At 41.4% G+C, this 25,504-nt stretch overlaps 1 protein-coding gene across 2 annotated transcripts in view; it reads left to right on the top strand.

Annotated features, from left to right (window-relative positions):
- Positions 1-25,504, top strand: part of LOC122541432 (zinc-binding protein A33-like) — a 69,882-nt gene that overhangs the window by 2,268 nt on the left and 42,110 nt on the right. Inside the window, exons 5-6 of one of the 2 annotated variants that reach the window (XM_043678199.1) lie at positions 4,694-4,800; positions 11,072-12,732. The exons of the other annotated variant lie outside the window; for it this stretch is intronic. Coding sequence (XP_043534134.1) covers positions 4,694-4,800; positions 11,072-11,622 — 658 coding nt within the window. The 3' untranslated portion in view covers positions 11,623-12,732. Of the gene's footprint in view, positions 1-4,693; positions 4,801-11,071; positions 12,733-25,504 lie in introns of those variants that run through there. 2 annotated transcript variants of the gene reach the window in all.

Below are 25,504 nucleotides of genomic sequence, written 5' to 3'. Positions count from 1 at the left end.
GACAAGATTCCATTATGCTGACTGATCAGCATGGAAGAGTTGGGCCAAAGGGTCCGAAGATGTCCGCTGTACATCTTTATGACTATGAGTCTAAAATTGACTAGATGCCATGTAAACAATACAACCCAGATTGGAGGTAGGAGGTGATCTTTCATCTGAGTTATACTGTTTGCGTTACTGTGATCATCCAGCTCAATCTGAGCAAGCCTCAGTGTCCATGTTTGCAAGATCCATGTTACTGCAAGGCTTCAGATCAACCTGAGAAAGTCATAGCTTAAAGGTCATTCAGAGTTTTAAAGAAAGAAAAACTATACACTCTAACTCTGTATTCTTAACAAGACAGCAGGAATTAATTGCATTTCTATAGCGCTTTTTCCCTCAGGCAATTTTTACATAAGCTTTAGAAGGCAATACATTATATCGACTTGCATAAGGAAATATTCAAACAGAAGAGAGCAGACAATGAGGAAGGCAGAGAGGAGACAGGTGCAACAGACCCCGGGGGAAGTACCTGTCAGGAACAAGTTGAATCTTTTGGAAACAGTAGAGACAGATGACACTACCAGTCCATGAGGAGACCAGGTCTGTCAATCAAAAGTTGGCATGGAGGCAGAGTGGAAGAGTCGGACATCGCACAGAGCCATGGTAATAGGGGACTCCATAGTGACAGGAACTGACCGGATTTTTGTGGCAGCAGGTGGGATTTAAGGATGGTGTGTTGCCTTCCTGGTGCCAGGGTTAAAGACATCACAGACAGAGTGCAGGAAATCCTCAAGGATGAAGGTGAAGAGCCAGAGGTAGTGGTACATGTCGGCACAAATGATGTCAGGAAGAAGAGGAGGTACATACTACAGCGGGACTTCGGAGAACTAGGAAGAAGGCTGAAAAGCAGGATGTCCAAGGTGGTTATCTCCAGTTTGCTTCCAGTTCCTCAGGCTGGTGAGGCCAGAAACAGGGAGATAATGGACTTGAACGTGTGGCTGGGGAACTGGTGCAGGAAGTAAGGACTTAAATTCTTGGATCACTGGGGTATGTTTTGTGGTAAGCATAAATTATACAAGAGAGATGGTTTGCACCTTAATAGGTTGGGGACCAGCATTCTGGCAGGCAGGTTTGCTACTGCAACACAGCTGCGTTGAAACTAAGTAGCGGGGGGGGGAGACAAACTGGATGTTTAAGAAGGAAATTGAAGGGAAAGTTAGAACACGGGAAGTCAAGAAAGACTACTGTATCAATGAAGCAGAAGACTCAAATATGGATCATACTGTAAGGTTGAGTGAAATAGGAGTTGATGGGAAGGGTGAGGGCAGTAACAAATTAAAAATACTATATATGAATGCACGAAGCATTAGAAATAAGACGGAGATCTTGAGGCTCTTTTGGAAATTGGCAGATACGATATTGTGGGGATAACTGAGACATGGCTTCAAGTGGACAGGGCCTGGGAAATGAATATTCGAGGCTACATGTGCTATCGTAAGGACAGACTGACGGGCAGAGGGGGTGGGGTGGCCATGTTGGTAAAGGATGATATTCAGTCCCTTGCGTGGGGGGACCTAGAATCAGGGGATGTAGAGTCAGAATTTCTCAGTGCTATCCATACTAAGGGTAAAAAGACCCTCTTGGGAGTTATCTACAGGCCCCCAAACAGCAGTCTGGATGTCAGATGTAAGTTGAATCAGGAGCTGAAATTGGCTTGTCGCAAAGATGTTACTACTATTGTTATGGGGGATTTCAGCATGCAGGTAGACTGGGAGAATCAGGATGGTCTTGGAGCTCAAGAAAGAAACTTTGTGGAGTGCCTCTGAGATGGATTCTTAGAACAGCTGGTGCTGGAGCCTACCAGGAAGAAGTCAATTCTGGATCTGGTATTGTGCAATGAACCAGAATTGATCAGAGACCTCGAAGTGAAGGTGCCATTGGGAATTAGTGACCATAATACAATAAGCTTCAATCTGCAATTTTGAGAGGAAGAGGGTACAATTGGAAGTGACAATATTTCAGTTGAATAAAGGGAACTGTGGATCTATGAGGGAGGAGCTGGCCAAAGTTCAATGGTGCAATACCTTAGCAGGATGACAGTGGAGGAACAATGGCAGATATTTCTGTGTATAATGCAGAAGATGCAGGATCAGTTCATTCCAAAAAGGAAGAAAGATCCTAGGAGGAGGCATGGGTGGCCGTGGCTGATGAGGGAAGTTAAGAAACATATAAAGTTAAAAGAGAAAAAGTATGACATAGCAAAGATAAGTGGGAAAACTGAGGAATGGGAAGCTTTTAAAGAACAACAGAGGATTACTAAGAAGGAAATACGCAGAGAAAAGTGAGTTCTGAAGGTAAACTGGCCAAAAATATAAAGGAGGATAGTAAAAGCTTTTTTAGGTATGTGAAAGGCAAAAAAATGGTTAAGACTAAAATGGCGCCCCTGAAGACAGAAACAGGGGAATATATTACGGGGAACAAAGAAATGGCAGAAGAATTGAATTGGTACTTCAGATCTGTGTTCGCTGGGGAAGACACATGCAATCTCCCAGAGGTAACAGTGGCTGAAGGACCTGAACTGAAGGGAATTTATATTTGCCAGGAATTGGTGTTGGAGAGACTATTAGGTCTGAAGGTTGATAATTCCCCGGGGCCTGATGGTTTACATCCCAGGGTACTGAAAGAGGTGGCTCGAGAAAGCGTGGATGTGTTGGTGATTATTTTCCAGAGTTCGAAAGATTTGGGATCAGTTCCTGTGGATTGGAGGGTGGCTAATGTTGTCCCACTTTTAAAGAAAGGTGTGAGAGAGAAAGCAGGAAATTATAGACCAGTTAGTCTGATCTCAGTGGTGGGAAAGATGCTGGAGTCAATTATAAAGGATGAAATTACTACACATCTGGATAGTAATAACATGATAGGTCAGAGTCAGCATGGATTTATGAAGGGATTTATGATGCTTGACTAACCTTCTGGACTTTTTTGAGGATGTAACTCTGAAGATGGACAAGGGAGATCCATTAGATGTAGTGTACCTGGACTTTCAGAAAGCTTTTGATAAAGTCACACATAGGAGGTTAGTGAGCAAAATTAGGGTGCATGGTATTGGGGGCAAAGTACTAACTTGGATTGAAAGTTAGTTGGCTGGCAGGAAACAAAGAGTAGTGATAAACTGCTCCATTTCGGAATGGCAGGCAGTGACCAGTGGGGTACCGCAGGGATCAATGCTGGGACCGCAGCTTTTTACAATATATATTAATGATAAAGAAGATGGTATTAGTAATAACATTAGCAAATTTGCTGATGATACTAAGCAGGGTGGCAGGGTGAAATATGAGGAGGATTTTTGGAGATTACAGGGTGACCTGGACAGGTTAGGTGAGTGGACAGATGCATGGCAGATGCAGTTTAATGTGGATAAATGTATAGTTATCCACTTTGGTGGCAAGAACAGGAAGGCAGATTACTACCTAAATGGAATCAATTTAGGTAAAGGGGCAGTACAAAGAGATCTGGGTGTTCTTGTACATCAGTCAATGAAGGTAAGCATGCAGGTACAGCAGGTAGTGAAGAAGGCTAATAGCATGCTGGCCTTCATAACAAGAGGGATTGAGTATAGAAGCAAAGAAGTTCTTCTGCAGCTGAACAGGGCCCTGGTGAGACCACACCTGGAGTATTGTGTGCATTTCTGGTCTCCAAATTTGAGGAAAGACATTCTGGCTAGGTTCACGAGGTCAATTCCTGGAATGGCGGGGCTACCTTACGCTGAAAGACTGGAGCGACTGGGCTTGTGTACCCTTGAGTTTTGAAGACTGAGATGGGATCTGATTGAGACATATAAGATTATTAAAGGATTGGGCACTCTGGAGGCAGGAAACATGTTTCCGCTGATGGGTGAGTGCCAAACCAGAGGACACAGCTTAAAATACGGGGTAGACCATTTAGGACAGAGATGAGGAGAAACTTCTTCACCCAGAGAGTGGTGGCTGTGTGGAATGCTCTGTCCCAGAGGGCAGTGGAGGCCCAGTCTCTGGATTCATTTAAGAAAGAGTTGGATAGAGCTCTCAAAGATAGTGGAATCAAGGGTTGGAGATAAGGCAGGAACAGTCATGATCATAATGAATGGTGGTGCAGGCTTGAAGGGCAGAATGGCCTACTCCTGCACCTATTGTCTATTGACTCCAGAGCTATAATATAGAAAGTGTTTTTGAAAATAAGGAAGAGAGACTTAGAAATTAGAAAATCAGGAAGGGAATTGCAGAGGTAATTAATCGCTGTGGTCCTACCACCCATAGTGCAGCTATTAATTTCAGACATGATCAAGAGGCCAAATCTAGACAAGATTCCTGTAGAGTTGAGGGGCACATATTATATAGTTGGACGTGAGGTTTTAGGTATTCCCAACCTCTGTCTTTGTTCTCCAAGCTCTGTTTATAATCCACTGAGTGCATGGGTTTATGCATGTCCCCTCCTGCAGTGTGTGATGCCTTAGCAACTAATTGGTTTTCAGGCTGTGGGCCTATTTCTTGTCCTGGGCATTTCCATGCTCCTTCCTTGCATTTGTCATTAATTTTTGCTCAGTTACAGAAACGAGATTAACATTTTATCTCTACCGCAATCACTCGAAGGTAAAAAAAAATTGAAATCTTAAATTATTTCTCAAATATCCTAACAAATGCTTTTTCCTTAACCACAAACTGTTTAATATTTATAGGATTAGTGATGTACATCAGTTAATTTCGATAAACCTGACTATTGGAAAGTTCAACGGCCCGTTGCAGTACATGATCTGGAGAGAAATGTTCAATGCCATTGTCCCAGGTAAAACTCCTATATCTAATTTCTTAATTGTAAGTGCAGTAGTGTAGGACTCCAAGGTGTCAAGTTAAATGTTCACATTGTCAGTAGCTGACAGCAGGAGGTTGTCCATTGTCTACTTTGTTTTCTGTGAGTTCCTCTGGGTAAGTGCCTGAGGTCGTCAGCATGTGATGTTAAAGCGATGAAGGGAAGTTTATAGCCAGAACAGTGGACCCCTGGCCACAGCATGAACAGACAGGCCTTGAACCACTTGGCGACCAGGAAGTCATTAAAAAGAATAATGTTTTAACAGGCAGTTAACCATTTCAGGTGGAATTGGAATTGAAACTGAGACAAATAGGAAACTGCAGCGATTGCAAATCTGCACTGGATCAGGGAGGCTGTGGGCTGATATTATTCAATTTTGTTAGGATTCAAGACTTAGAAAATATCTCTGGATTTAACACGGTCAAACAGCCTACAAAAAATTAGGACTATCCTCAAATTCATGAAAAAGAGAGCTCAGCGAAATTGTTCAGATTGTGAAATTATTATTTTTTTCAAACAACTCCATTGATTGTGTGGACAATGTATCAGGGAAATCACTGCTCATTTCAGACTATGAATTAGAACAGAGACCAATCTGAGGTTTAGTCTTTACTATAACAATCATAGAATCATAGAGGTGAACAGCACGGAAACAAACCATTCAGTCCAACTCGGCCATGCCGACCAGGTATCCTAACCTAATCTCGTCCTAAATTAAAAATGACTACATCAGGTTATAGTCCAACAGGTTTAATTGAAAGCACTAGCTTTCGGAGTGCTTTGAAAGCTCGTGCTTCCAATTAAGCCTGTTGGACTACAACCTGAGTTGTTTCATTTTTAACTTTGTACACCCCAGTCCAACACCGGCATCTCCAAATCTAATCTAGTCCTATTTGCCAGCACTTGGCCCATATCCCTCTAAACCCTTCCTATTCAAATAGCCGTCCAGATGTCTCTTAAATGCTTGTACCAGCCTCCAATGCTTCCTCTGGCAGCTCATTTCATACATGCACAACCCTCTGCATGAAAAAGTTGCCCCTTTGGTCCCTTTTAAAGCTTCTCTCTCACCCTGAACCTATTCCCTCTAGTTCTGGACTCCCCCACCCCAGGGAAAATACCTTGTTGGTTAATCCTATCCACGCCCCTCATTATTTTATAAACCTCTATCAGGTCACCCCTCAGCTTCTGATGCTCCAAGGAAAACAGCCCCAGCCTATTCAGCCTCTCCCTCTTGGCTCAAAACCTCCAACCCTGGCAACAACCCTGTAAGTCTACCCTGAACTGTTTCTATTGTTTTCAAATGTAGAAACATAGATCCTCTAACGAGAGAAGGCAAAAGGCAGGAAACTGACAGACGCCTCCAATGAGTGTGTGTGGAGGCAGGGAGGGGAGGTATGCATGGGATGGCATAAATACATCAGAGGGATGGGGTGGGGTCAGAGGGAAAGCAAAGGAGTGAGGAGCAACAAAAAGTATCAACTTGCCTCATGGTCACAGGTAAATCTTATTAAAAAGAGAAAGAAACACCTTTGCACTTAAAAGCTTCCAGCAAGGCCCACAGATCTTCAGAGACAATGAATAGTTATTGAGCAATGCTCACATTCAAAATGCAGGAATTTTGTTGCAAATGTAGTTGTAATTCAGTGCTTTATCTCTGCCTTTCATCTTAAAGAATGGGAAAAAAACTCTTCAATTCAATTTGTAAGCACAATTGCGGACTAAATACAATGCTGGAAAATGACCCTTATTATATCTGCAGCCAATTATTAAAACACTGCAGGGTGAAGTCATTGTGTTCTCTGAGTGTGTCCATTTGGTCCCGTTGTTTGTTCCAATATGACATTTGGTCTGATACTAATTTCTGTCAATTTCTCACACTCACTAGGCCGTTGGTCTTAATTATTTTGTGGAGATTTTTTGTGTCTTCCACTGTGAATATAGAACAAGCAATTCTTTGCCTTCTCTGCCATGTCTGTATTTCCTGTTATTAATATGCCTTTCTGTTCCTGATATGGACCAAGATTTACTTTGTTAATAGTTTCCACTTTATATAGCTATAGAATATTGTTCAATCCATTTTTATGTTTCTTCCATTTTTACATGTGTGTTCTAATCTAGCTTTATCAAAGTTCCTACTTTGTGAATTCTAAAAATCACAGAATACTCAGACTTACGACATTTTTTGTCAACTTCATAAGGACCCTCCTTTGGTTTCATATTATCTTCAACTTTCTTTTCCATCCTTTTGTCTCATTTTTAATTTTGCATTTCCTTCAAATTAATGTTTACTTTTTTTTGAAAAGTATTTATGTCTTAACTGCTAGTCTTTGTCTATCTACTATTGTACATCTTAATCTTTTTTTTCGAACCAGTTTCCTCTTCATAGTTAACCTTGCTTTGATTTAAGCCCTTAGTTTCAGATTAAACCACATCTTTGACAAACTTAATGATTTTACCATGGTTAAAGCCCCAAAAGATTATTTTTCAATAAAATTATTAATTAGTCCTTTCTCATTGCATAATACTAGCTAATGAGCTAAATTAATCTTCAGCATCTGGCTCCAGAAATCTTACTCAAACACATTCCAGAAATTCTTCCTACACAGCACTGGAATGAATTGAAGTTATCCATGATCACTGTATTCCCCTTGCTACAGGCAATTCTAATTTACTGATTTATGGCATACCTTATCCTACCATTACTATTTGGTTGCCTATTATCCACTTCTACCAGTGTGTATAGCCTTCTGCTGTTTCTCAACGTAACCCCCAAATATTCTACAAACTATCCACAGTGAGTTTTTCTCCCAATAATATACTGATTCCATCCCTTATTTTCAGCATTGTCCCACCAAAGTTTCTTTCTTTCCAACCTAAACGTTGAAGGAAACATGTTGAATTAAGGTTCAGTTACTAGGGCTGGACATCCTCCAGCCACAGCTCCATAATGGTAACTAAATTATGTAGTTTTACTTAAATCTGTATGATCATTTAACCCACGTTGTTACATGCAACCACAAGACTTTCCCCCTTTTAACACTGCACATATTTTGTGAATTTAAATTGAGATTTGATTTCGGTTCTTTCTGCTTTCATTTACAACTTTCAACTTCTGTCTGAATTCCCGCTTGGGTCCACATCTCCAGACAAATAATTTTAAACCCTTCTCAACTGCATTTGCAAGCTCCCTGTGAGGTTACTAACCTCGTTCCTGCTAAGGTATAATCGATCCTCTATGTGCAGCTTATAGCTGTCTGAGAACCAGTCCCAAGTCTCCATTAATCTAAAGCCTTCTGATCTCCATTACATTTCCTGCCATTTATGCAATTCCAGATTGGTGCCAATTGGAGTATGGTATGCATTTTTGGAACAATATTTTAAGGCTCAAATTAAGACATTGGAAACAATGTCTGAAAAACCAGGAGAATAGTTGGATGGATCAGAATCCTGAGTTGTGAAAATAAATCAGTGAAGTAAGGATTATTACCTTGGTTGAGAAGAGATTTGGTATCCAGCATTGATAATCATGAGGCATCTGGAGAGAATAGATGAAAGATTTTCTTTTTCCCCTCATGTGAAAGGACCAAGAGTGAAGGAGCAGATATTTAAAATTCTGAAGAAGGGTAACTGGATCCAATATGTTAACTCGGATTTCTCTTCACAGATGCTCGCCAGACATTCCTGGCAATTTCTGTTTTTGTTTCAGATTTCCAGCATCTGCAGTTGTTTCAGATTTTGTTTTTGGACATCTTTAAAGTAATTAGCAAAAGGAGCAAAAGTGGTTAAGAACGCAACTCTTGCAGGCAGGAAGTGTTTAAAGTTTGGAATGTTCTGTCTGAGAGCCTGATGCAAGGAGATTCAATTGAATCACTCAAAGAGAGATTGATAGTCAGTTATCTGAAAACAATGTGCAGTGTTACAGGGAGGTGATGGCAGAATTACATTAAAATAAATCCCAGTTGTGGTATTCAGTGAAGACATGATGGGCTTGCTTCTGCACTGCAAAAATTGTGTGATTCTGAAACCTGCTGTTTTTTTCATGGAGAATGTGTTTTTAAATGAGATTTGCCCACAACCACCCCCCCCCCCACCCCGCCTCCCCAGTACACCACCCCAACCCTACCCTACCACAATAACAAATTCTGTGTATGAGAAACGAAGCTCACTCACTTCAATAATTTCAGTCCGAGACAAGATGTGAACCAACAGGATTGTTTATTATACCCTTGCAAGCGTGGTGCCTAAAATAGACATGCAGAGTTTAGCAAGTACATATCTTATATAAGATTCGTTTCTCCTTCCCTCTTCCTACTACTCTAAACCCAGTTCCCATTACTATTGTTCATCTCTTGCCTTATCTGGCCTTGTCCATAACAAAGTACAAGTTTTACTTGGCCATTTCACCACATCCTGCTGTGGTCCATTGTTAGGTATATCCTCCTTCACTGCCATCTGTTTCCCTTACTTGTAACATTTCCTCCCATCCCTCATCCATATTGAGCCTTATGACCTTTTAATTGAGGTTTGTTTTTGTTTTTGCAGAAGTGGGAAACAGATGCTTATAACTACTGTTTGTACAGGCATATCTGGCTTAACCTACACCCTCACAGCACCTTATCTATTTGTCTGTAACATCTACCATTGTTTGCAGGCACATTTCATTCTTGTATGCACATTTCAGCTAATACAAAAACAATTATATATTTCCTTCACATAGTTTTCATTCTTGTTGACTCAGCTCTTGGTTGAAACAATTATACACTGGTGTGAGTTCATTTACCTTGCATAAGCAATTATGATTGCAGAAGTAACACTATTTTACCTCTATGCCACATGTGCAAGACTACCCTAGATTTCCTGTCAGTTCCTGTACTGGCAACCGTTACATTCATTTTAGTGGGTGCATTTAAGTGAAGTAGTAATGATAAACTGTTATCCAGCCCAACTTTTCCTCATTTCTGCACAGCTTATGGTCTGATAAGACAGAAAATAACTGTGTTATGAAACCAGATGTGAATTTCAAGAACCTGGATATCTTTCATTAAAGAGTGGGGCTAAGGACTGGCGTCTAGGCCTAAAGTTTTGGATCTATCACAAACAGCATTTTATTTAAAACAAAATTTTAGGATTTTTGAAATGTTTCTCATTATCTGCTTACTTATTGCTATTCTGTTTTTCCTGGTTCAGCTCTCCTACATATGGGCAAGTTGGAGAAAGCCAGGTATTGCAGGGAAAAAGGAGAAGGCGATTAGAGAGTGCTTATGTTGTTGAAAGCAAGTGAGTGATTGAGTGTGTGGACGCAAGGAGGTGGGTTTGGAAGACAGGTGTGTGTTGTGAGGAGAGAGGAGTCGATCACAATTTGAGTGTGGGTGAAGAGGAGAGGGACTTAATTGATTTGTTGGTCCCCACTGAACATCCAGGGTTTGGTTGAAACCTACGTAAAAGAGACTATGTTTCAAGTACTTTAAAAACAGAGGTCTTCATATTGATGTCATGCATTATTTTTGATTATTAATGTTTGTGCATTATAGATAATGTACTGACTGTGCCTACTTTGTCTTTTTACATTTTGTTTTTGCTGGTGTCTGGAGTCAGGTTCATTTCAAATAGATTTTGTACATAGATTTATTCATGAATGGCAGTGTGGCTGAGAATAACTTCTCCTGAGTTATTCATTTGCATGTTTTAGCCCAGCAAGATGATGTTCCATTGTTAGTATCTCTGTATTCAAGCATCGCTTCCACCAAGTACATTGAAATACTGAACTCATTTTGCTGCTTTTATATTATATTGTCCACATTTTTGGCAAAAAAGAGAAGTTATGTTTCCACACACTTGAAGTATTGTAATCCCCCATTTGAAATTGTTTAGAAGATGAGAAGTCCAAAACTTGCATGAAATTCAGAGCTTCCTGTCTCGAGCCACTACTTTTTATTTGTGTCTTCAACCATTCTGAAGCTCACTCAATCACCACCTTCTGCTTTGTCACTCCCTCTCCCCCTCCTTGACACGCTGCCTCTTCCTCTTCCCTTCCACAGTCCCTCTCTGCTCACTGCCCTTTCCCCACTCCTTTGCTCTCTCATGTAATCCCTTTCTTGGCACCATACAGTCTGTTCTCCATTGCCTTCCCTCTACCAATTTCTGTGTCTCATTTTTCTCCCTTCAGGGTGCTCTCTAACTTTGCACCAGCACCTCGCCTCCCTATCTTTAACTCACTGACACTGTTAAATTTTTAAATTTCTTCCAGTTCCAGCCTCTCTGACTCTGGATCCAAACACAGCGAATCCCCGGCTCAACCTGTCTGAGGACCAAATCAGTGTGAGACTTGGAGACGAAACTCAGCCGCTCCCTGACTCCCCGGAGAGATTTGATTCCTGGCTGTGTGTGCTGGGATCAGAGGGATTCACATCAGGGAGACATTACTGGGAGGTGGAGGTGGGAAACAAGACTGAATGGATTTTAGGAGCATCTCGAGAGTCTGTCAACAGGAAAGGGATTATAGTTCCGAGGCCAAAGCTTGGTTACTGGATTTTGTGGCTTAATCCTGGAAGAGGGTATTTTGCTGTGACAACTCCCTTATTAACCCCCCTCAACTTAAGTGAGAATCCCCAGAAGATCGGGGTTTTCCTGGACTATGAGTGTGGACAGGTGTCATTTTACAATGCAGATAACATGTCCCATCTCCACACTTTCACCCACACTTTCACTGAGAGGGTCTTTCCCATCTTCAGTCCGGGATGGAATGAGGACGGGAGTAACTCTTCCCCGTTGACAATCTACGGGATCAAAGGGCACTGACAGATCCATCCCATAATGTCATTCCATCCCCCTGCCTCCTGCCAGCTGTAAACTGATGGGGGTCAGTCTCAGTCACAGGTGGAGAGAGAAGCCAGGTTAACATTCCGGGAATAAACCCTGTATCAGAACTAGGAACTGAAAGATCAGCAAGGAGCTGTGTAGGGCTAGGGGAAAGAAGGCCGGGGAGAGAAGAAACAAATAGAAGCTCAATTACTGTATAGAGAGAGACTTACTAGGTAGAATGAGCTGTGAGCTGCAGGAATGCAAGGACCTTCCTGCCTGAAATGTTACTCCATTGGCTGAAGGAGGCGCTACATGACAGTGTTGGAGATGAATCAGTTAATGGTTCTCAGACTGGGCTCAGTGGAATCTTTCCAGAGGGGACACCAAATCATTTCACTGCAGGGTCAATGAAGTCTTTTAAAGGGACACCAAAACATTTCACCACCGAGAAGTGAGAGGGGGTAATGAGACACACAATATAGGGAAGGGGTGAGGCAGAAAACAAAACAGCATTAAAAAAAATGCTCTGCATTGTACAAATTACCAGGTATGAGCATGTGGTCTGCTGAATATTTTCATTATTTCCTGTTTATTTTAATTTGCTGCGTGTTTATTTGTTGTAAAGATGCTCGGTTGACTAAATCCAAGCTGTGGTATCATACTTGCGTCATTTAGTATCACTGATGAAGGAAACTGATTTTACACAAGTCTGTATATATTGCCTAAAATGTCACTGTCCAGAAAATTGGAGAGGTAGAAATTTGTATGTTTTGGCACCTTTGAATATACATTATGATAGGAACCTACCTTGTGTCATTCAATCGCCTAAATGGGGTGAGACTGCTGTGAATGCTCATTTGATATCTGGACTAGTATGTGAAATGTACAGATCAGTTTGCTGTGAATAGATAATGTGTAACTGCATTAAAACATTTCAGTTGGTATGCATTAGAAAGTTAACGGATTCATAGTTACATAGTCAAAGAACAAAGAACAATACAGCATAGGAACAGTCGCTTTGACTCTGGATCCATATCCTCTATTCCCTTCCTATTTATGTATTCATTCAAGTGTTTCTTCAATGCTGCTATTATGTCTGTTTCCACCACCTCCTCTGGCAGTGCATTCTTGGCACTCATTACCCTTTGTGTGAAAAACATGCCTCGCTCATCTCTTTTAAACTTCCCTCCTTGCATCTTGAACCTGTGTCCCATAGCAATTGAGCCCTCCACCCTGGGAAAAAGCCTCATAATGTCAACTCTATCATGACATTCACAATCTTATAAACCTCTAACAGGTTACCCCTTAACCTCCTGTGTTCCAGTGAAAGTAAACTCGGTCTATCCAACTTTTTTTCATAATGGACTTCCCATACCCGAAAACATCCTGGTAAACTTTTTCTGTGCACTCTCCAAAGCATCCACATACTTCTGCTAGTGTGGTGACCAGAACTAAAGTTCTATGAAGCTGCAGCATAGCTTGTCCATCTTTATACTTGATGCCCTTCCATTGTAGACAAGCATGCAATAAGACTTTTTTTAACAATCTTATCTATCTGTGCTGTCACCTTCAGTGATCTGTGAATGGTTCTGCCATTGACTGTGTAATTTCCACCTGTACTTGTCCTTCCAAAATGCATCACCTCACATTTGTCTGGATTAAACTCCATTTGTCATAAAGTTATTCAGCCCAGAAACAGACCCTTCAGTCCAACCAGTCCATGCTGAATATAATGCCAAACTAAACTAATCCCTCCTGTCTGATATTGGTCCATATTCCCCCCCCCACAAACCTTTCTTATTCATGTACCTATCTAAATTTCGACACATGAACCACCCCCTCTGTGTGGAAAAAAATGCCACTCATATCTTCTTAAAATCTCTTTCCTCTCACCTTCAAAGTGTACCCCCTAGACTTGAAATCCCCATCCAAGGGAAAAGACAACTACCATTAACTCTATACCTCTCATTGTTTTATAAATTTCTCTCAACCTCGTACAGTCCAGTGAAAAGAAAATCCAGCCTATCCAGCCTTTCTTTACAATAAAAATCTTCCATACCCAGCAACCTTCTGGTAAATCGCTTCTGAACTCTCTCCAGCTTAATAATATCTTTACTATAACTGGGCACAGTATTCCAGAAGAGGACTCACCAACATCCTGTACAACCTCAGTACAACTTCTCAACTCCTATACTCAAAGGACTAAGCAATGAAGACAGACAGGAGGCTGGAAGTACACAGCAAGCCAGGCAGCATCAGGAGGTGGAGAAGTTGATGTTTCAGGTCTAACCCTTCTTCAGGACTGGGGATAGGTGTAGGGGGAACTGCAGATAAACAAGGTGGTGGGAGCAGGGCGGTAAAGTGAGAACAAGTGAAGACCGGTGGAGAATGCAACCTGGATAGTCAGTGGGAGGAATGATTCCGGTTGGTGGCAGGTGGGACTGGAAGGGAGGGGGAGGGGCTGGAAAGGGAGTCAGGGGTTGGGAACGGAGGTTATTTGAAATTGGACAACTCAGTGTTGAGTCCTCCAGGCTGTAAGCTGCCCAGGTGGAAGATGAGGTGTTGTTCCTCCAATTTGCAGTTTGGTTTACTTTGGCAATGGAGGAGGCCAAGGATGGTCATGTTGGAAAGACAGTGAGAAGGGGAATTAAAATGGGCGGTGATGGGGAGGTCCAGTCAGCCCTTGCGGGTTTGGCTGAGATGCTTGGTGAACTGCTCCCTAAGTTTAATTTTGGTCTCCCCAGTGTAGAGAAGACCACATTGGGAGCACCTGATGAAGTAAACTAGGTTGGAAGAGAGGCAGGTGAATCTCTGTCTCACCTGGAAGGACTGTTTGGGGCCCTAAATAGAGGTGCATGTCAAATCCCTTTTTAACCATGTTGTCAACATGTGATACAAAAATCAAAAATAATGTACATACACTCTTAGGGCCTTCTATTCCACAACACTACCCAAGCTCCTTCCATTAATTTTATATACCTTTCTCTTGTTTGTTGTACCAAAATGCAATACCTAGCATTTATCCACATTGAACTCCATCTTCCATTTTTAGTCCATAGATCCATTTGATCATGGACTCTTTGTATTCTGAGAAAACCTTCTTCACTGTCTATTATGCAACAATTTTGATGTCATCCACAAACTTACTAACCATGCCATCCAAATAATTTATATAAATGACAGACAAAAGAGGACTCAAAAACAATCCCAGTGGAACACCTCTGGTGACAGGTTTCCAGTCCACCATCTCTCTCTCTCTCTCCAGTCCATAAGCCAATTATGTATCCAATTGGCAAGCTCACCCTGAATCACATGTGACCTAACTTTACTTATTAGTCTACATTGCGGAGCCTTGTCAAGACTTTACTAAAATCTAAATACACAATGGCTACTGCTCTGCCATCATCAACCTATTTGAAAACTTCTTCAAAAACATCAACCAAATTTGTGAGATATGATTTTCCTCGCACAAAAACGCTGATTATCCCCAATCGATTTTTGCTTCTCTAAATGTTCTGAAATCCTATCTTTTATAATTGCCTCCAGCAATTTACTCACAGCTGAAGTCAGACTCATGGGTCTATTGCTCCCTGGATTCTCCTTCCAAACTTTCTTCAACAAAGGTACAACATTAGCCACTCTCCAGTCATCAGGCAGCTCACCCGTAGTTATAGATGATGCAAAAATTTCTGCAAGAGGTCTTGCAATTTCCTCCCCCACTTCACACAATGTTCTGGGAAACATTCGATCAGAGCCCAGAGGTTTGTCTACTTTTATATTCTCTGAGACCTCCTGAAAATTATCTTCTGTAGTGTAAACTGTTTTTAAACATTAAACTTTATTTCTCTGCATTCTCTAGTCTCCAGTTCTTTCTCCATAGTAAAAACTGACGTGAAAAATTGATTTAGTATCTCTCGATCTCCTGGGGTTAAACACAAGATGACTTCCTTGAGCTTTAAAAGGCCCCACCCTCTCTCTAGTTACCCTTTTGCTTTTAATGTATTTGTAGAATCTCTTTGGATTGTCCTTAATCTTATCTGCTAATGCTATCTCATTTCTCATCTTTGCTTCTTGATTTCTTTTTTAAGAATGCCCCTACACTCTTTATACTGATTAAGAAATTCAATTGATTCAAGTAGTCTATTTCTAAAATAAGATTCCTTTATATTCATGACTGGAAGCTCAATATCTTTATTCATCCATTGTTCCTTAATCTTACCAGCCTTACCCTTCACTCTAACAGGAGCATAATGCCACTGAACATTTGTCATCACACTCTTGGATGCTTCCTACTTGTCAGATGTCCTTTTACCTATGAACAATCTACTCCAGTCAACTTTGGAAAGTTCTTGTTTTACACCATTAAAATTTGCCTTACTCCATTTTTTAAAAATGAAAGGCTTATCCTTTTCCATAACCATTTTGAAACTAATAGAATTATGACCACTAGAACTAAAGTATTTCTCCACTTTTACTTCAGTCACCTGCCCTGCCCTATTGCCCAGCCACGTGATGAAGGAGCGGTACTCTGAAAGCTAGTGCTTACAAATAAACCTGCTAGACTACCACCTGGTGTTGTGTGATTTTTAACTTTGTCCTCCCAGTCCAACACTGGCACCTGCAAGTCATGCCCAAAAGAAGAGTTAGTTTTGCTCCTCCTCTATTTGGAGTATCCACATATTGATAAAGGAAATTTTCTTAAACACATTTGAAAAATTCTTCACCATCCAAACTTTTAACACTATGGTAGCCCCAGTCAATGTTAGGAAAATTAAAACTCCCCATTATTACAAACTTATTATGCTTACATATATCTGAGAAATCCCCACATATTTGTTCCTCAATTTTCCTCTTACTATAGTGGGACCTACAGTACAATCCAATCAAAGTGATTTTTACTTGATTATTTCTAATTTCTATCATTATATTTACACTGGTCAAATTTTCAGAAATATCTTCTCTCATTACGTCAGTAATATATTCCTTAATCAAAAATGCCACACCCTGCCCTTTTCTTGTCTCCTTTCCTATCCTTCCAAAAACATCTAAAATCCGGAACATTGAGCTGCCAGACATGTCCATCTCTCAGCCAAGTATCTATAATAGCTACGACCCTATGTTCTTAAGCATGCCCTAAGTTCGTAAGTCTGCAAGAACCCTTGCACTGAAATAAATGCAATTTAGTTCGTCAGAGTTACTACATACTCTGACTCTCTCTCTTGTCTTTCTTTTCTAACTGGTGTGTTGTCTTTACATTCAGAACATTTCCCATCAATCCTTCTATTCACATTGTTACTTATGATTCCTCCCCTTTCCGTCACTACCAACATAAAGTCTACGCTAAAGGAACAAACAAAAATCTCCCTACTAAGATATTGGTCCCTTTCTAGTTCAGGTTAGATTCATCCTTTTTCAAGAGGTCTTTTCTGTCCCAAAAGACTTTCAAATTGTCCAAAAATCGAAATCCCTGAACAACGCACCAGATCTTCTGTCATTGATGTATTTCCTTTATCCTTTTGTTCCTTTTCTCATTTGAGTTTGGCATTGGGAGTAAACCAGAAATTACTACTTTTAAGGTTTTTTTTAACCTTCTACCTGACCTCTTACATTCATTCTGTACTGCTTTTATATTTTCCCTAAAAATGTCATTCCTACCAATGTGTACAATAATTTCAGGCTTCTCAATCTCAACTTTAACAATAGTTGAGATTGAGAAGCCTGGGCGGCACGGTGGCACAGTGGTTAGCACTGTTGCCTCACAGCGCCAGAGACCCGGATTCAATTCCCACCTCAGGCGACTGACTGTGTGGAGTTTGCACGTTCTCCCCGTGTCTGCGTGGGTTTCCTCCGGGTGCTCCGGTTTCCTCCCACAGTCACAAAGATGTGCAGGTCAGGTGAATTGGCCATGCTAAATTGCCTGTAGTGTTAGGTTAGGGTTAGGGGTAGGGGTATGGGTGGGTTGCGCTTCGGCGGGGCGGTGTGGACTTGTTGGGCCGAAGGGCCTGTTTCCACACTGTAAGTAATCTAAACTAATATAATATGCTGAAACATTTAGAGTCTTCCTTAATCCTAGCTCCAGGAAAACAACAAACCACCCTAAATTTAGGCTCACTGCCACAGTATCTCCTGCCGATGCCCCTGACAGGACAATCCCCTATAACAATAATTCTATGAAATTTTATCAAATGCTGCTTAACATAAGAATCATTCCAAATTGACAATAACTGATTACCCCTTCCATTTTCCACAGAGAGACTATTCCCTTCATCAATTCCAAGAACTGAATATCGATTTGATAGATGAATAGCCACTGGAGATTTTTTACCTTTCCTGACAGTAACCCATCTATCTGACTGATCCTGCAGTGTAATCACTTCTCTAAATCTACTAGCCACCTCACTCAGTAATTCATATATTCCCTTCATAATATTTAGCATGAAACTTTTAATAACATCTGATATGTAACATAAACTACTTTTTATTACTTACAGAAAAATGATGTTAAAATTGGAAAATTATAATATATATAAACCTATAAAACTTAAATAAAATCATGATTTGGAGGTGCCGGTGTTGGACTGGGGTGTACTAAGTTAGAAATCACACAACACCAGGTTATAGTCCAGCAGGTTCACTTGGAAGCACTAGTTTTCAGAGCGACGCTCCTTCATTCAGGTGTTTGTGGAGTATAAAATTGTACACAATAATACTCCACAACCAACTGATGAAGGAGCGTCGCTCCAAAAGCTAGTGTTTCCAACTAAACCTATTGGACTATAACCTGGTGTTGTGTGATTTCTAACTAAATAAAATTAACCACTTAGCTGATTAACTGGATTAAAAAAGATTCCGCTTCAACATCACTGATTTCATAGTCAGTATCTTTGCTGTCTGCTTGAGTGGAATTGATCTAAATCACAACTGTGCCATTAGCAGTTTACATGCCTTGTGACATTCTCTGCATGTAACCCATTTGTATTATGGCTATTGCGATGAACGATAATCTATACTGGGGGTCCATGATCGCATTTAGAAAGTAATCTTCAAGCAAAACAAAACAGGAAAACCTGAGTATCACTGGAGTAAAGAAGACGCTTTTAAAATAAAATTGACTCCATTTGGCATCAAATCTAAGAGCAGAACCCCAGAGCATCAATGTGGACTTCACCAGTTTCCTCATTCCCCTCCCCCCACCTTACCCCAGTTCCAACCTTCCAGCTCAGAACTGTCCTCATGACCTATCCTACCTGCCAATCTCCCTTCCCATCTATCCACTCCACCCTCCCCTCTGACCTATCACCTTCATCCGCACCCCCATTCACCTATTGTACTCTTTGCTACCTTCTCCCCAGCCCCACCTCCATCCTCTTCCCCCCCACCCCACTCCCACTCAAAACCATTTATCTCTCCATCCTGGAGGCTTGCTGCCTCCATTTCTGGTGGAGGGCTTTTGCCCGACACATCGATTTTCCTGCTCCTCCAATGCTGCCTGGCCTGCTGTGCTTTTCCAGCACCACTGTAATCTAAACTCTGGTTTCCAGCATCTGCAGTCTCCTCACTTTCACCTATTAAATCTAAAAAGCTGAAGCAAAACTTTTTTAAATTTTAATGACAAATTACACCAGAGTCTGAGTACTTACAGCAGCCATTACATATTAATTTGAGCCGTTTTAACAGCAGTTGTTCTAAAATGGGTACTTTTGTGGGTTGGGGGTAGTTTGAGTCATTAAAGACTGTGGACTGCAAGAACAATGGACTGTTTTGAAAAGGATTTATCAGGATGCCAGCATAATTTCACAGCCTGAAATTTGATACCTCATGTGAACTCCACTCTGTGACAACAGGTTCAGTGCAATTGGCGGGGAGAAACTGAGGAGTGCAGATGCTGCGGATCAGAGTCGAAAGTGTGGTGCTGGAAAAGCACAGCTTGTCAGGCAGCATCCAAGGAACAGGAGAATTGATGTTTCGGGCATAAGCCCTTCACCAAATTGGCAGACCACCAGGAGCCAAGCAGCTGTTTACAAGTGAAACTGATTGGTCTCAGCCAACTTGGTTAGAATGGAATCAAGTTGCAGAGACAAAGTTACTGTGAAAGTGAGAGAGAAAAAAGAAATGACATAGAAAGGTATGTATATGTTCTGCCCAGCAGAAGCTGGTTTCTGCAGTTTGAAAAAAAGGCTTCTCGCAAAAGACAACTGAACACTTATGGCCTGGCTAGCTGAAGAAAGATCATCCATCTCAACACCAGATGATGGAAAGCAAAGAGCAGTGAACTTACTTCCAGTCCTTTTTATTTCCATCCGCCAATAATTATTTTCTCTGTTCATTTGTCAGTGTTTAAAGGGAGAGTGTATAAAGAAATTGAATTTTTGTTAGTCATGTTTAATGTCAATGGTTTGTCTGCATTTACTTGTAGTCACAGTCAAATTACTTACTGTTAGAAACGAAAATCGCTTCTCAATAATCGCTCTAGACAAATTCAGGAAAACAAAGTTTTATTAACAAGTCAAGTCTGCAGAGTCGGGCACCCTTAAAGAAAAGGCGCCCTGAGGCTTACAAAGTCTCCATTATTTATAGGACAAGTCCCTCCTCTCCTTGGCTCCAACAAGCCATGAGGTTCACATTCTTAAAAACATCATTATTTTTATCACCAAGTCTGCAACAAAAGGCTCCAGAGTCTCCAAAGTTTGTTGTTTTTCTCACCCTGTAGTCTTATCAGTCAAAAGCTTTAAACAGATGTCTCAAGTCGTACTCCCATCCTGGAGTCTTATCAGGAAGGACTCATCCTTCTCTGCTGTGTGAATGGCTTCATTAATCAAGAGCCTGCATGCTTTTACTATAGCTCACAAATTGTCAGCATTCTGCACAATTTAAACTACTCTACTTTTGAGTATATAAAATGGTTGTTAGAAAAGAAACAAAGGTTTTGTCTTTTATTATAGATCAGTCTGTGGTCCAGGCACATCTTAAAGTTTAAACCGAAATTACCTCTTACACTTACCATACAAAATAAATCTTATCCAGTCCGGAAACATTATCTGTGCTTTTTATCAACCTTAGTCTGAAGGTTAGAAAGATAGGGGTAAAGACACTTCACCATTTTTTATGTCTCTAGGAATTGTGAGGCTTGGTTTACAGCATGCTAACCCTAAGGGTGGTAACATGGATTAAATGCAGTTGAAAATGCTGGGAAATGGTCCTAATATTTACTCTGATACTTAAGTCATCACCTCTTGAATAAGATTTTAAGAGAGGCAGCGAGAATGCCAGTCTGTTTCTGCCAGGAAACAACATAAGATCATAAAATCAGAATGAAAAGAAGATGATTGATTGGTCATTTTTGCTCTTAGCTGTACCTGGTTAGAGCTATTCAGCTGATCCAGGGTGGAGAGCCTTCCTGCCTCTATTCCTGATGTCGGGCTTTTGCCCGAAACATTGATTTTTTTCTGCTCCCGGATACTGCCTGACCTGTTGTGCTTTTCCAGCACCACTCTGATCTAAACTCTGGTTTCCAACATCTGCAGTCTTCACTTTTGCGTACCTGATCCCTCTTCAGCGCCTTTCCCCATAAATTTGATTTTCTCTTTATGTTGAAGTGTTCATCCAATTGTTTTCGGAAAGTTGCTACAGAAATTGCTCTGTTGTGCTGACAGGTAGTGCAGTCCAAATCACAAATATGTATGTGCTGAAAATCTTGTTCATCTTGCTCCATTCTTTTTTTCCCAAATAAATTGCATCAGTATCTTCTGTGGTTTCCACCAGTTGGAAACAGATTATGTATTCCATTAAAAACCTTCTTGGTTTTGAAGTTGTTGATTAGTTGCTCATTAAATTTAGTTTTGGATGTATGTTCTTGCCACAGGATGGTTGATGTGCTGTATATGGACCTCCAGAAGGCCTTTGATTAAGATATACTCAACATGCTTACAAATTAAATCCCATGAAATAACAGGGATTGTGACAGTATTACTATAACTTTGTCTAGAGGGCAAGAAATATAATTACAATGTATAGTTAAGATTTTGGGGATATGAAGTGTTCCTCAACTGGTTGGGGTAAATTTCCGATTTACAGATAGCAACTTGAAAGCAGTATGAATGGTATGGTGAATATTAATGTACATGTTGAGAACATAGGTTGGTTTGACATACCAGTAGTCAGTAACTTTTAGGCAGGGATGTGAAAAGTTAATCATTTCAGTAGAAATGTTGAAGGTAAAGATAATGTCACCGGAGCCATACCATGAAGATGTCTAGTTTAACCTGAGTGTTACCATGCCTTATAGATCATAGAACAATACAGCACTGAACAGGCCCTTTGGCCCTCAATGTTGTACCAACATATGAACTAATCTAAGCCCATCACCCTACATTATCCCATCATCATCCATGTGCTTATCCAAGGACTGTTTAAATGCCCCTAATGTGGCTGAGTTAACTATATTGGCAGGCAGGGCATTCCATGCCTTTACAACTCTCTGAGTGAAGAACCTGCCTCTAACATGTATTAAATCTATCACCCCTCAATTTGAAGCTATGCCCCCTTGTACAAGCAGATGTCATCATTCTAGTTAAAAGACTCTCACTGTCCACCCTATGTAATTCTCTGATCATCTTGTATGTCACTATTAAATCCTTTCTTAGCCTTTTGCTCTCCAATGAGAACAGACCCAAGTCCCTCAGCCTGTCCTCATAAGACCTTTGCTTCAGACCAGGCAACATCCTGGTAAATCTCCTCTGCACCTTTTCCAATGCTTCTTTATCCTTCCTGTAATGGTGCGACCAGAACTGCGCACAATACTCCAAGTGAAGCCACACTAGAATTTTGTACAGGTACAGCCATGACATCATCGCTCCGGAACTCAATCCCTATACCAATAAAACCTAACACACTGTATGCCTTCTTAACAGCACTATCAATTTGGGTGGCAACTTTCAGGGATTTATGCACATGGAAGCCAAGATCCCTCTGCATATCCACACTTCCAAGAATCTTTCCATTGACCCAGTGTTCTGCCTTCCTGTTATTCTTTCCAAAGTGAATCACCTCACATTTATCTGCATTGAACTCCATTTGCCACCTTTCAGCCCAGTTCTGCAGTTTATCCCTGCAATCTGCAACATTCTTCCACACTATCCACCACAGTGACAAACAGCAATAGTCTCAAAACAGATCCTTTGGCACACCACGAGTAACTGGACTCCAGGCTGAATATTTTCCATCAACCACCACTTGTTGCCTTCTTACAGAAAGCCAGTTTCTAATCCAAGCTGCTAAATCACCTTCAATCCCATGCCTCTGCATTTTCTCCAGTAGTCTACAATGTGGAACCTTATCAAAGGCTTTACTGAAGTCCAGGTACACCTATGTCAACTGCCCTACCCTCATCCACATGCTTGGTCGCATTCTCAAAAATGCAATCAGGTTTGTGAGACACGACCTGCCCTTGACGAATCCATGTTGACTATTTCCAATCAAGTTGTTGCTTGCTAGATGATTATTAATCCTATCTCTTATAATCCTTTCCAAAACTTTTCCTACAACAGATGTAAGGCTCACTGGTCTATAATTACCTGGGTTATCTCTACTGCCCTTCTTGAACAAGGGCACAACATTTGCAATCTTCCAGTGCTCTGGTACTAAACCTGTAGACAATGACAACTCAAAGATCAAGGCCAAAGGCTCGGCCGTCTCCTTCCTAGCTTCCCAGAGATTTCAGTTGGTGCAGGAATTTAACCCATTCTATTGACATCACTCCGCATCACAAACTGGACATCCAATAGTAGTGAAAGATACAAGAACTGGGGCAGTTATTGGTCAGTGCATTGAGTACATGGGGTCATGTTGCGGCTGTACAGGGCATCGGTTCTGCCACTTTTAGAGTGGAGTGCAGTGTTGTGTGCAATTCTTGTCTCCCTGCTACAGAAAGGATATTATGAAACTAGAAATGGTTGGGAAAAGATTTCCAAGGATGTTTCCAGGTATGGAGGGTTTGAGCATTAGGAAGAGTTTGAGGGGTGATCTTATAGAGATGTATAAAATCATGAGGGACAAACAAAGGGTAAATAGGCATGGTCTTTTTCCCAGTGTGGAGGACATAGGTTTAAGGTGAGAAGAGAAAGATACAAAACAGACCCAAGGGGCAACATTTTCATGCAGAGAGTGGTGTGCGTCTGGAATGAGTAGCCAGAAGAATTCTACGATTACAACACTTAAAAGGCATCAGAATGGGTGTATGAAAAGGAAGGGTTTAGAGGGATATGGGCCAAGCGTTGGTAAATGGGACTAAATTTAGTTAGGATATTTGGTCGGCAAGGTCAAATTGGACCGAAGGGTCTGTTTCTGTGCTGTATACCTCTACGACTCTATGACTGGGGGTGCATATGTCTTCAGGTATCCCATCAGGCCCCGGGGACTTATCTACTTTCACACCTTCTAGAATTGATAACACCTCCTCCTTGCTAACCTCAATCCTGTCAAGTCTAATAACCCATAACTCAGTCTTCTCCTCTACAATATTCTCCTTTTCATGCATGAAAACAGATGAGAAATATTCATTTTGTACCTCTCCGATCTCCACAGGGTCCACACATAGCTTCCCATTGCTGTCTTTGACAGGACTATTTCAACCCTCATCATTGTTTTATTCCTCACATATCTATAGAAAGCTTTATGGTTCTCCTTTATTCTATCTGCTAAAGACTGCTCATGTCCCCTCCTTGTTCTTCTTAATTCTCTTTTTAAATCCTTTCTAGCTATATCCATCACCTCATCTGAACCATCTCACCTCAACGTCACATAAGCCTCCCTCTTCCGCTTGACAAGAGATATAATTTCTTTAGTAAACCACAGTTCCTTTACCTTAACACTTCCTCCCTGTTTGACAGGGACATATCTATCAAAGACTCGCAATATCTGTTCCTTAAACCAGCTCCAATTTCGATTGTCCCCACCCCCTGCATTTTGCTGCTCCATTCTATGCCTCCTAAGTCTTGCCTAATTGCATTATAATTGCCCTTCACCCATCTATGACTCTCAGGGGAGGGAAGAGATTGAGAAGGGAAGTACTTTATGGTGACCTCATTCTGTGCAGGAATTTAACCCAAGCTACTGACATCCAATAGAGGCAATGTTAGCGAAAGATACAAGAATTGGGACTTGTATCTCAACTCCACTGATTCTGCATTGCTCCAATTCACTGTTTGCAACCAAGCTCCATTCCAGGATTCATAACGATTGGTCACTGAGTGAGTGAGGTGGGATTGCTCGCACTACCTGTCACCCAGGGTGATTGAGGCGGGTTTCTGCGACACCGGTGAAATGGATTGGCCAAGCGAACCGTCGGTCACCGACTGGGAGGCGGGTTTCTGGCCAATGTGGGTGTGGGTTGGACCTTAACCCAGCCAACCTGATGAACCAGCGTGGTTTTCCGGGAACCCTGAAAACCGAATGGTTGTTCACTTGTCACCCAGTAAGTGGGAGAGGGATCTCGGCCAGAGAGTTGAGGCTGAGCTGAGTTTTGTGTTGGTGACTTGGAATCGGCCGTCGAGCAGTTTATTATGGAAAACTCTTGGTTCTTGTTCTCCCGGTGGAAGGGGAATCGTCGTGGCATTGAATCTGATGAAGTAACTGGAGAGTCACTTATTCACCGAAAAGCTGATGAGCAGTGAGGTCTGGGCTGAAGAGGAGGGATAGGTGCAGGAAGAGGACGGAGGAAGGGAGGTAGGAGAGGAGGGAGGAATGAATTAGTTTCATTGTCACAGGAAGGGAAGGAAGAAGGAAAGAGAGGGAGGGCGAGGAAGGGAGGAAGGAAGGCCGGGAGAAAGAGTGAGGGAGAAAGAGGGAAGGAGGAGGAGCGAATAAGGGGGACGGAAGAAGA

Source organism: Chiloscyllium plagiosum, chromosome 37 (genome assembly GCF_004010195.1).
Source record: "Chiloscyllium plagiosum isolate BGI_BamShark_2017 chromosome 37, ASM401019v2, whole genome shotgun sequence".
Classification (NCBI taxonomy): domain Eukaryota; kingdom Metazoa; phylum Chordata; class Chondrichthyes; order Orectolobiformes; family Hemiscylliidae; genus Chiloscyllium; species Chiloscyllium plagiosum.
Note: the sequence above shows the minus strand (reverse complement) of the source record. Positions and strands in the feature narration are given on the sequence as shown.